Below are 13,692 nucleotides of genomic sequence, written 5' to 3'. Positions count from 1 at the left end.
ATTTTTCAAAAAAGTCTTAAATTTATCAAATAAATGAACGAGTTTCAATGTCTCTTACGTAAGCAACTCCAAAGTGCACCACTTAAAATGTTTCTTTATATTTTAACGTTAATATCTAATTCAAGTCTGATTTATCTATTTACTGTGGCCACAAAATGCAATCAAAATTTCAATTTATGCCACAGAAATACACATTAAAGCTCTTAGATGAATAAATTTAATTTGAATTACCGCAACATTTCGCTTTGGCTTTTGCGATAGCCCCACAAACCAAAACCGCAACAATTACAAAGGGCCAACAAACAATTTTGGCAACTTTTCACATTTGTTCGCGCATTAATTTCACATTGCGAGTGTCAATAAGCCAACATTGATAATGCACTCAATGCCAAACAATTTTCTTTTTTTTCTTTTCTATATACTAGGTATAGTTGGGCTGGTGGATTGCGATATGGAATATGTGACAGCATCCAAGGAAATTACGTATATGATATTAAAATGACATTGAGATTTCATATTATAGAGAAGACTTTTATATGTTAATGTCTGTTATTTAATTAATAAAAGACCAAATTATCTTAGACTATTATATTCAGAACTTGATCAACAATTAATAATTTTGAAGATTATACTTATATTATTCATTTTATAAATATTCATATTATAAAGATTCATTAGTTTTTTTTACATAATCATCTACTTTTTTTATATCGGAAAAAATTGTTTTACAATTTTTTTTAAGATTTTTTAATATATATAATATATTTAAAGTTAACCAAAAGCAAATCAACAGTTAATAATTTTCAAAATTATACTTATATTATTCATATTATTAATTACAAATAAATGCATTTTTTCACATAATCATCTACTTTTTTATATCAGAAAAAAATATTTTAGACTTTTGTTGTCAAAAACGAATAAAACTTATTTTATTTATATTCTTCATAAATAATTTTTTACAGATATAGTCCTGCCAAGAGTTATAGATTTATCAGATAACTGCAAATTTATACATACGTACATCTTCGTGCATCAAATCTGTTCGCTTTTATACATACGCATACTTATATAGCTTACGTCATTTCAACCGTAAGGGTATTAAATCTTTGTCTCATAACTCTTGTGCTTTTTGTGTGTTTCGTGTTCGTGTTTTTATTTTTTTTCGTACTCAGCTTTTGGCTCTTTGTGTCGCAACTGAAAAACGCAAATTAAATACACCGCCACAGCAGAGAGCGGAGCGATAAAAACTGCAAATGCAATATTTGTGTGTGCTGCGATGTCGCCCAAATCGTTCGCAGCTGCACTTGGCTGCCATTTTATTGGCCTGACCCCGACGTTCTGGGCCTGGCTAACGTTGACAGGCAGCCGTTTCTGTGGCCGAGTCGGGTACAGATTGCACCTGCATGCGTATCCATTGCAGCAGCGCCTTCTCGTCGTGGCCATCAACGGTGGCGTCGTTGCATATTCATATGCCACGCTGCCACGCTGCATGCTGCATGCAACGCGTCCCATTGTTGCTGCCAATGCGGGCGAGCTGATTTTATGTGGCTGGCCATGTCAGAGCGGGTCGTTTGGCCATTCACTGTGTTTGGTTTTTATGGCATAAAAAAACTCTCGATTGAGAATGAGGGAAGAGAATATTTAAAGGAGTGAAGAGATTATATAGATAATAAGTAGGAAATAGTATAATGAGAGGTGATAGGAAGAGAGGATATAAGGAGGAGGAGGATAGGAGGAGGAGAAGGATATTTTTGTATTATATTAGAGAGGAGGATGAGAGGAGGGGAAGAGATTATTATGAGAAAGGACTTATATATTATTATTATTATTATTATATTATAGTATTATATTATTATTATTTTATTATTATTATTTTATTATTATTTCTTCTTATTTTCTTCTTCTTCTTATTCTTATTCTTATTCTTCTTCTTCTTCTTATTCTTCTTCTTTTCTTCTTCTTCTTCTTCTTCTTATTCTTCTTTATTATTATTCTTCTTCTTCTTAATTATTCTTTAAGTTTATTTTAATTTATTCTGTATGAAATTAATTTTAATATTAATATCAAAAATGCTTCTAACGCATATTTCTATTCTGCTACCAGTGCTCTCACATAGTTAATATGCCTTTTGTGACCTTGCCCATTCGGCTTTGGGTCTACAGGCCATGAAAAGTGTGCTCCGTAGTCGAGATATCATGGTCTGCTGGCTGGGTTTGGGCCGTCGGCCTTAATGGGCGGCTGGGCGGGATCTGGCTGGGGCTTGGCTGGGACTGTCGTATGTCACGTTTAAAATATGCGCATTTTTGCAAATGACATTTGAGCCGCACCGCACTATCACTAATTGATATCATATGATGGAATTTATGCACAGACACCCGTTAGCTGTATTGGTAAACGGTACTTTTCAGTTTTTTCGGGCACTTTCCCCTGTCCCCCCGGTTCTCTCTAGCCACATTTGTCGCTCGAACCCATTTTGCGGTTTGTCGACGCGTCATGGCCATCATGTCTGTTGTCTGTTGTCTGATTTCTGCTTTCTGTTTTCTGCCTTCTGTTGTCTGTTGTCCGTTTCCTGCTGTTCGGCCGTCGCCGTTCTGTTTGGCCTGATCATTCATTTGTCAAGCTGTCAGAGCGATTGGCTCGCCCGAATTACAAGCTAGCCTTGTCAAGCATTTCAGCCAAATTTATAAATCTTTTAACACTTTTATTTTATTTACTTCAAAATTATGTTCGTCTCTAACGTCAAGATGGATCCAGGACTAACCAGACCCAAGGATGAGGATCCCTTAATATTTCCGGATCGATGCTTCGAATGGATAGGCACGGTTGTCGAAAACTCCCCAGATCTGACCATTATATTGTACATGGCAATGGGGATCACAGTGCTCAGCTATATTATAGTTTTCATCAATCGACTTGTAATGTCCATCGCATCGACCTTGTCAGTCGTCTTAGTGCTGGTATTAGTCATACACATGCACGATCCTACCGAACAGGTAGCCTCAGCTGTCTTTAAGACTATATTGACCAATGCAACCCATTACCTAGCATCCATAACCACCGGAACTTGATTTGAGGAACAAGCCTTGATAACTGATGGAAAAATGGTTCCAATCGTATATTATATACAAACTATTTTGCTGTTGTCTTTAATTTTGTTTTAAAAATATTCTGTTTTTAATATGTAATGGAATTTGTTAAAAAAAAAAAATAATACAATATAAGAAATTCGATATACAAAATCTTACAACTTTTTATTGGCGTCAGTTTTTGTGGGAAGAGAAATTCTACCTGGGCCGAATGTGAAAGCTAATGAACTCTTAGAAGCTATCAACGTACATCGGCAGCTTCTATATATGTGCAAAAGTAGCTTGGATAAATATGCAATCAATTAAATATTCCGAGCTCATTTGTCCGCAGCGAGCAGAGCAAAATCAAATTGAATCTCCTCTGGTTATTTTTCTCGTTGCTTCTCAAATAAACAATTCCAATAAAGCAAATATGTGAGATTAATAAAAACAAGTGTAAATGTAGATATAAATATTTAATACAGTAATAAACAAATCAAACAAATTGGAAACTCTTTCACTTAGCTAGGCAAAGACACAGCCTAAATATCAGCTTTGCTCGCTTGAATCTCTTTGAAGTTATTCAAGTGCCTGAAAGGTCTGTCTATTACTTTAAATAGCTGTGCATAGAGAGTTCTTGTACCATAATCCGATTTGGATGGCATCTTTCACCCTTCGCTTGGCTCTGCCCAAATGTCACGCAGCTCACAATCACTTAGCTCGCCCAAGCTGTACATGGATGTGTTATAAGCCACGTTCAATTGCATGATTCAGAATGATTATCAAATCATACGTTGCCACATTCACTGCTGGAACAATTCTAAATGCAGCAAACGCCCACACACACACACGATGCTCAAACGCCCGCATCAACATTTCAGGCAGCTATTTAAAGCCTAAACGACTGCCATACACAAACACACACACGCACACAGACAGACATACATGCATACATGCATACAGCAGACAGGCATGTTTATGTTTCGACAGCAACAAAAATGGCAGCTGTAACAGGCACGCCCCTCTCCACGAGCCGCTCTACCTTAGCCTGGGGGCCGCTGCTGTTGCTTGAGCGCTGACCGTGACGCTGGCTTCGCTGTCGCGAACCTTGTTGCAGCTTGTATGTTGCACGTTGCCCACTGCCGACTGCTATTTGTGTTGGCCCAATGGCATTTTTGGGCTACGTGCCGCTGCCAACGACTGCTGCTGTCTGCTGTTGCGACTCCTGCTACTCCTGCTGCTGCTGCTGCTGGTACCTGATGCTTGACTTTCCTTTCTCTAATGAAATGCGGTTACAAATGCAATTTTACATTTTTCAAAAAAGCATTTTATCTGTCGTCGACAGGCCCGAGCACACAGACACAGACCAGCAGCACGTGACATTCAATGTGTGTGTGTGTGTGTGTGCTGTTTTCCTGTTCCCCAGACTGGGGAGCAACGTTAGCTTGTTTGCACCTTGTCGAAATTAGTGTTTCTACCAAAATGAACACGATTTGTTTGACCAGCAGGTGTTGAAAATACACTGCGCTCTATATACTGTGGCTTCACTGTACCGCCAGCGCCTCTATTTCCATGCAGCGCCCACAGCATTCGCATTCCTGCTCTCTCTCTCTCTCTTTCGCTCTGCTGCTATCTTGCAGCAATGTTTTGTGTGTCACACATGGCGTATGGGTAATGTTTTTCAAATTGTTGCGGTCGCCTGTGCGCTCGGACATTCACATTGTCCGTGTATTTTAGAATACTGTGGCTCTGAATTGATTGTCAGTTGTTCTTCTTGTCGCCGCATTTTGCGTGCTTTCCGGCAGCAAATTTTTGACCGACTGCGATTGGTGCGAGTAGCGAAGTTGCAGAATTTTATGAACTTCCCTCTCAAGCTTTAATTGGCTTCATTTAAAATGATATAACTTTTAGGGAGAATTGAAGTTGTCAAGATATAGAAATATTAGCATATAATATTGAATTGAAGTGAGAGAAAATTGAGGATAATACTGAGAAAGTTATGATTCATTGATTACAGGGCTCCAATTACATGCCATGTGAAGCCTGCAGCTAATTAGATTTCCCTTTAGAGACTTATCTCTAACAAAGAATTTAAAATGTTTGGCTAAGCTTTTCAAAAGCCCAAAGGAACAAACATAACATATATAGAATATGACGTTAAGCCTTTTTGTTTAAAGCAGCTGACGTCTGGCTATAGGCCCCAAGGCGGGGCAACTCTAATTCTATTAGACTCCAGCGAATGCAACAATAACAAACCCCCACACATACATCAACAGCCAACAACAACAAACTTCAAACGTTGACAAGTGTCCGTTGCGGTTGGACGTGCTCTTGTTGCCTCTGCTGCGGCAGAGACAGAGAAAGAGAGAGAGAGAAAGAGAGAGAGAGATGTCAGACAGATCTACCACGTTGACCACTCACAACTAGTGCAGCGAAAATTGCAAAAAAAGAAATAGAAACAAAAGTAAAAACAACACAAAATCTAGATATATAACGAAAATCTGTGGCATTGACGGAGCCGCGACATGGTCAAACATTTAGCCAAGCTTGGCAGCTTAATAGAATAACGGCCGCAGGCGGTCATCATGTTTGGCAAGTGGGCGTGGTGCTACGCCCGCCAGCACCAGACATAAATAACAATTTATAGCCAAATGCCAGACGGCCAGGCAAACAAACAAACAGCTGTGTTAAGCCTTTTCACAGTCCGCTCATAAAATATTTAATTGCCAGAGTTTTGACAAACAGAAGCTCGGCAAATTCGTCTAGCCATCGAGTCTTCCATAACCGAAAGTAATCCAGCAAGCATAAGATAAATTGAATATATATTTATATTTATTATTAATAAATATGTATGGCCAACAGAGCGAGACACGTTTAAGATTTTTCTATGAAAAACTAAGTATAAATTGATTGTTTTAAATATAATTAAATATAAAGCAAGATCCAGATTAATTATTTTAAAGATTTTATATCAAATATAAACCATGATCCAGACAAAAGATCTTAATTTTTTGTAAACTAAAATACTTTAGAATAAATAAAAACAAAAATTGTAGTGACTAAAAAAATGAGTTAAAACATTTTTTTGTGTCTTTATGTATATAAATATATAAATTTTAATTTATTTAATTTTTTATTATTTTTTTTTTTTTATTTAATTTATCAAACATACATAAATTTTGATTTACCTATCTAATTTTGGGCATATACATATTTTATATAAACATATTTAACAATGTACCCCAAGTTATTTTAATTTATAATCAAAAGACTTTCAGCTTTGGTATATAATATAACAATATATACAATTTAGTTCTGAATCAAAATGCATCTTCAGTTGTTGAAAACGTTTTTCGAAACAGCACACAATAGACTTTTTCTTGTGTTTTTCATTTATAGCCGGAAAAACTATAAAATGGCAGCCAGACATCCAAAATCTGTCAAACTCAAATCACAAATGCAGACAAAACTGACAAACACGAGCGAACAGACAGTCATACGACAACCAAACAGACAGAGAGACAGACAGAGAGACAGACAGACAGACAGACAGTTGTCAGGGAGTGCAACAACATTTGCTTTTCAATGCCAAAAGCTGTTGATGGCTGGAAGATTGCAGTTGCATCGAGGCCTGGCCGCCTGAAAGGGGCGTAGGATCTGCTGGTTGCGGCTTTCTTCCGCTCTTCAAGGCAAACTCATTAACAAGTTGGCACATAAAATGCCAAAAACTGTCGATGACTGGCGACTAGCTGCCGCATCAGCAGCAACTGCTGCAGTCGCAGCAGACGCCACTAATGGCTGGCTGCCAGTTTAATAGTTGCCTTTTGGTGGATGCCACTCCTCGACTCCTGTTGCGAACGGCTCGTACTTTGCGGTGCGAAGTTTTATTAAAAGCCAAACAGTCGCCGACATATGTATGCGCACCAAGCAGCTGAGACTGCCAGAGCGGAAAGCACAGACACGGACGGATAAATACAGACAAATTATTATAGCAGAGGCCAAGTACAGTGAGCTGTAACAGTGAATGGCGAGCAATAGATATTTAAGTATATATATAAAGTAAACTTTATTGTTGGAATATATTTAAAAATATATGTAATACTATATAGTTGATAATATTTAGTATTAAGCATATTTAATCTCTTCTTTTATTTATTTATTCTATTTTTTTTTTCATACCTAATAATTTATTTTAATTAAAAATGCACATTATTATATAATCTTTGTTTAATTTATTTTAATACTTAAACTAGCTATACATGTACATTTCAAATAGGTTTTCGATCATCAAACTTCTGCTCCTGATCTTCATTCATTCAGGTGAAATCTCACATAAATTTAAGCACACATCTGGATTTAACATATTTAATGTCCACTGTACAACTAAATTGGAATCCAACAACCGCGAAAATTATGTGACACATGTGTTGTCAGTCCAATTGCCAGCCAGAAATTGCGAAATTCTCCAAGTTCTTGAGACACTCAACTGTGGCAGATGCTGCAGCCCGCCAGGAAGTTAAGCGTCTGTAACGCCGGGTTTTCTTTTTAGTTTGTATTCCTGACTGTTTGCTGAGCTGAAGGTTAAGTGCGACTGTACGAAATGATGAGCTTTATTCACAGCAATGGTGGTTATTTGGTGTGCAATAGCATTCGTCCATCGGACAGCAGCAGTGATTCATATAGGACGTGTGGTAGGGAAAGACGATGATGCGCCAATGGCCGCCCATTTCGAGGGTCTCAAAGTGATAGCCGTCGTAGAGCTTGCAGCAGGCCTGCTTCGAGCTGTAGAACGGCAGTATTGGCAATAGACACACCTCCATGCAGTTCACATAGAACTGAGTGCCAGTGATTCGCGGGGCCAATGCATAGACGGTCGCGACGCTCTCGTCAAAGACGTGTATCACATCAAAGGGCGGCTGCTCCCTGGTAATGATATCGGCTGCCTGGCTGATGGTCTCGAAACTCTTCAGAGTGACCACGCCCGTCGGAGCGGTGCTGAAGAACAAGTGGGTTATGTTGCCAGTGACAATGATCGGACTGGCAACGGGCGGTGCATCCTCAATGTCAGCGACCTCATATTTAATGCCGCCCATTTGCAGCTCCTTCAGCGAGCGCTCGAAATTCGGATGGGTGGCCACATGTGGCTGCAGCTGGTGGAAGCGATACTTCACGCGCTCAATGAATTCATCGCGCACGGACTGCTGCACGGCCACACTGGCAATGGGGTAGGGCTCGAAGGGCTCGTGCATATTCTCGGCCAGACAGTGGGCAGCCGTATTCAGATCCCCGTTCTCAAAGACGAACATGAACCGAGGCCGCATCCAGGATTTCTTGATCTGGACGTGGATTTTCTGTGGACCAAACGAGATCATGATAGGCCTGAGACACCCAGGCGAAATTTCGAGTTATCTAGCAGTAGCTTACACTCGTAAAAACGTCCTTGTCACATCGCAGGTTTATCACTTGATCGGGTGTTATAAAGTCATCACGTGGCGTGCACATTTTGATATCGATTAATATCGATAATTGCTATAATTTAGAACAATATTAAACTTAATAAGTGATAACTTTTCAATTTAAAAATTCAAATAAAAAAATTAAATATTATAAGACTAGGCTTGCTTCGAGTTGAATAAAAAATATTTAATTGAAAAGTTGAGAGAACTATAAATAATATCCATAAAATTCTAGCGAAATAATAGTTAGCAATATCGCATTCTCATTACATGTGAAATGGAAAACAGGAATATTCTTTACTATTATTAATTAACGAGTGAGAAACTTGAAACAAGACAACGATTTACATAAGTTAAGCCTCTCTAAAGCCAACAAAGCTTAGATCCAGAACAATTGCATCAGACTAAAGCTAATATTACTTTACTCTCGACTCTTTGCGAACTGCCAGAGATTCCTCGCGCCGAGGGCAGCACAGCTTCAGCTGTGTTTTCTTAGACAACAATATGAGCAATAACAACAATAGCAACAACAACAACAGTTAGGCTAATGCAGCTAACTACATGCGAGAGATGTGTAATTTTCACAGCATACGCCAAGGCGCATAAACAAAGCACACGACAAACTCCCCGCGCGCTCACACACGAGGCGCACAAATCAAGCGCAGCAGCCCGACAAGTGGTGAGCCAAGGAAAACATCTACCATCATCTACCACTTCGGGGCCTGTGGCAGTGATAAGGAAGTGTCTCAGGCCTGCAAGGCAACGCCAACAATAACATGCTCCGGCAAAGCCGGGAATGGAGCTAAGACAATGCTAATGCTATTTGCTCAAGTGCCATCAGCGCAAGTATTATATAGAGTCTAAACAAAGGTAATAAATAAGTTTTTTAGGGCGCCCTAGTGATGTAGAAGCTAGGCGTGGCAGTGCTAAGCTCATAAGCTGATAAGAGAGAGGGGGGAGAGCAAAAGAGAGTGATGTAGTCTGATGGCAGCCAGCAATGTGTGAAACAGAAATTCACTCTGTTAAACAGAAATTATATACAAAACTTTAATTTTTAAAAATATAGTATGTATGTATATGTGACAAACGTAATTAAATTAAGCACTGATTAAGAATATATTAAAATACTTTTAGCTGTTTAACATTGTTATCCAATTGAAATCCAATTTGTACATTCTTTGCGGTTGGCTTGCGTCTGGCTGTGTCGCACTTCATGTTACCGTTGAAAAGTTTAATGAAAAACATAGTAGATAACAGTAAAAATCAATATTAAATTGCGAATTGTATAATTGCAAAAAAATAAAAATAAAAATAAAATAAAATATGTATAATTATAACAGATTACCATATTATAAACTAATACCCTACTGCAATTTAACATTATATGTAAATAACATAGGTATTGAGCCAAACTTAACATAAAATGTTAAGCATGAGCAACTTTAATGCAAACTGTGATTTATCCTGTTGCTAACATCTGCTTGTTAAGCCACAGAATTGCTTAATAACAGCACTCTACACAGCTCTTTAACTATGCCATTCATTTATTTATGTATGTATGTGTACATATTTATTGCATTTAAATAATGAATATGGCAAATATTTGAATATACATATATAGATTTCGTAGTGTTTGGAATTTATTCGAACTGTCAGAGCAAATTGACTGACAACACAGTGAAAAACAAACAACATTTCAATTTTGTTAACAGAAGCTGACAAAAAATTAGGCAAAACAGCAGTCAAACTGTTTTCAACCAGTCGCAATTCATTCAATTATTCATTTTGCATGCAATTTGAAATGTGAATTTGAGTTTGAATTTGAATTTGAAATTTGTGCTCGTGAAACATTTTAATTAAATTTTTGACCACACCACCAACACACACATACACACATACAGTTGTCGTTTAAAGCCACAAAAATTACGTATACGCTGCGTATTTGATATTAAATTAAAAAAGTTGACGGCGCGAAAAGTTTGCCTTAGTTTTTTTCGGTCAGTTAGCCTGGCGCATTTATGGACATAGTTTCTGTGTGCTTTATATTGTAGAGGTAATCTTTTTTAGAAAATTATATTTTTGAGTACACTCGTGTGTTTGTATATAATTTAATTAGCTGCCGGCCAAACGACAATATGACAAAAACTTTATGATTTTCATAAAATTGTCAGGCAATGCAGCAAATGTACTTCATATTAAATTCGCTGACCGTTGCGGTTAGCTATTCTAAAGGCGGAATTGAGAATTAACTGAACTATCCGCCCGCCCATGGGCCATAAAGCTTTTGAGAGATATGCTATAGCACTTATCGGAAGCGAATTGTGTGCGTGTATTTGACTAGCGAAAGGCGAATAAAATATGAAAATGCTTGGTAGCAAGCGTTAAATGCATGCAAACGCATGTGTGTGTGTGTGTGAATATTTGGATGTGGCAAGCGCCGGAAGTGCAAATAACTGTTGCCAAACATTTTCGACGAAAAATGTGCGCATTGCATACATTTCGGTAGGTAGACACAGGGGCGTTGCGGCGGGGGCAGCTCGGTTAGTTATGGCAGTGACTGAAATGTGGGGGCGAGATGGGGCGGGGGCTCGCTCGATAACTGCCGATGGCGTAGAGCGAGAGAAGGGCTGCAAGGCTGGAAAGGGTGATGGTGGGGGAGTTGCACACGGTCCATCGGCACTCGAGATGCACTGTAGCTGGGGTTCAACATGCCGCTTGTTGCAATGCATGCAAACAAGATTTAACGATAAAATTTTAATTAGTGCATAAATGGGCGCTTGATTGTGTGGGCGTGGCATTGCATAGCACAAGACATGCTACCCAAACACACACACTGGCACACACAGGCAAACACTTATTGCGGCTTTGGCGCATTTTGCTTTTATTTGTTCTTGCTCGCAGCGCACATGCAGCGAGCCATAAGAGTCGAAAGGCAGTGACTGGGATGCAGAGGGGGCATGGCACTGGGCTTCAATAACAGCAATGTGTATGAAATTAAGCAATTTTGTGAGTGTGTGTGCGCGAGAGAAAGAGAAAGACAGAGAAAGAGAGTGAGAGAGTGAGAGACAGGGGCAGATATGCAATATTTGGCACCAAAATCATTTGGATGCGTTGCGTACTTTATAAACGAATAACTAAGAGCAACTGCTAAGAGCGCGAACTTTAATTAAACTTGCCATTAAAACTTATCAATTACCGCACTAATTCACATTTTTCCACACGAAATTCTGTCAATTTTAGTTCCTTAGTGCCAAGCCGTGAAAAGACGTCGAGGAATGTGCCCAGCACAATGTTAGCATATTTGCGTTTATATTATAAATCACACACACAAACACACACATTGTGGACTGCTGCACCTGCACACTTTTTCATGCAAGCTTCTCTGGGTGCTTTGGGTGTGAATCCCGTTGACTGCTTTGCACCGCCGGCTCTAGCAAAATACTCGTAATAGTAAAAATGTGAGTAAAAACTACAAGTAGACGTATGTATCTATATGTATGTGCAACAAGCAGCATACGATGGAACACAACAGCTCGACAGGTACTAACTTTATTCAATATTACTGCACTATTTTTTTTTCCTACCCTGTGAACATAAATTTTCGCAATGGGGTATGTTGAAAGGCAGCAAAGGCTATTACATATGAAACAGAGCATAAATGAATCCTCACTTGGCTTGTATATAATTAAGTCAAAGCTACCATAAATGTATAATATTTATATACACCCTCTACACTGTATAATATTAATTTCATTTATGTTTCATAGTAAATAAATTATTAATGATAAAAAATGATTTATTAATAAAATATTATTAATAATATAATATGATTTATTTTATTCATAGAACTGCCACACATCTTCTCTAGAATAATGGCACATCTGTGCCATTATTTTTTATAGAAATAAAATAAATAAATTTATAAGTATAATGGCTGCAGTTTTGTTCATTTTTTCGCCACTCCATAACAGAAATGGAATCACAAATACTCACGCTTTACAGCATATCTTCTAGTCTATCACTCGCACACATTCTCACAGGTGCCTGAGTTTCTTCGAGCTGTCTGCTTTTATTTATTTTAATTTTTCAGCTCGTCTTCCACGTTGTCTTGTTTTTTTTTTTTTTTACAGCCTCGCCTCGATTGCTGCTCGACATGCACTTTGCATACATTTTGCTTTTACGATCTGATGCTGCGTTTAAATATTTAGTAGATAGTAAACTATGTCTGTCTGTCTAACGGTACGTTCGTGTATACGAATGTTAGTGTCGTGTGTGTGAGTGTGCTTGTGCGTGTGCATGTGTGTATGACTGTTGAAATATTTATTAAAATAACCAAAAGCACACAAGCATGTCAGAAATATCGAACAGTAAATTGTTGTGTGAAGTTCTCAAACGGATTGTAAATAAAATTTATTGTAAATATTATTTTAGAGATAATTATTTTTAAATATGAAATTTTATCATATGCCATGATTATATTTGACATATCTTAAATATATTTCAGGCATTTAAACTGTTGACAATGAAATTTTCAGCATATGTATATATTATAGTCGAAATCTTGTATGAAAATTTGTCTATCTCTGGAGTAATATACCCATCTACGTTTATACCCTTCTTGGATAAAGCTAGGTTATATCACGAATGATTCGAATATAATAACATTACACAGTTCGAACAAATGTCAGCTGTAGATAAAAGTGCCCTCAGTTTTGATTTGGTCATGAAACTCTGGCCCTGGCCCTGGCGCTGGCTTCAACTGCAAAGTTTGTGTTTTAATTAAAATATGTAAATGCGCCAAATCGCACAAAATACACAAATTAGAGGGCAGCCGGCGAAAACCAACCAAAATATTTCACACATTTACCAAAAACATTTTACCAATAATGCAATTGCCCCACAGAGTGTGTGCGTGCATGTGTGTGTGTGTGCGTGTGTGTGTGTGTGTATTTCTGATTGGTAGTCACAGCTGTGTGTATATTTGTTAAACAAATTTGAAAATGGCTCGAATTAGGCGAAAACACCCAAGCCACAAAACAATTTAGTTTATTTGCGCCTAATTGCAAACAGTTGCCAGCTCGAAATTTAGTCCTCTGCACTTGCCCCTGCAGCCCCTCTCATTACATCCACATCCACAGGCCGTAGCCCTAGCGTCTATATGAAGTGTA

The 13,692-nt window shown here is 38.1% G+C and overlaps 1 protein-coding gene across 1 annotated transcript; it reads right to left on the bottom strand.

Moving 5' to 3' along the window:
- Positions 1 to 7,664: 7,664 nt before the first annotated feature.
- LOC108651865 (uncharacterized) lies at positions 7,665 to 8,690 on the bottom strand. The gene is made up of 2 exons (XM_018101791.3): positions 8,493 to 8,690; positions 7,665 to 8,419 (listed from the first exon to the last, which is right to left on the bottom strand). The coding sequence occupies exons 1-2, from the start codon at positions 8,568 to 8,570 to the stop codon at positions 7,679 to 7,681; spliced, it is 819 nt and encodes a 272-aa protein (XP_017957280.1). The 5' UTR covers positions 8,571 to 8,690; the 3' UTR covers positions 7,665 to 7,678.
- Positions 8,691 to 13,692: the final 5,002 nt, after the last annotated feature.

This window comes from Drosophila navojoa, chromosome 2 (assembly GCF_054131105.1).
Source record: "Drosophila navojoa isolate 15081-1374.11 chromosome 2, UAZ_NAV_1.0, whole genome shotgun sequence".
In the NCBI taxonomy this organism is placed as follows: Eukaryota; Metazoa; Arthropoda; class Insecta; order Diptera; family Drosophilidae; genus Drosophila; species Drosophila navojoa.
This window is presented reverse-complemented; position numbering and strand designations above follow the sequence as displayed.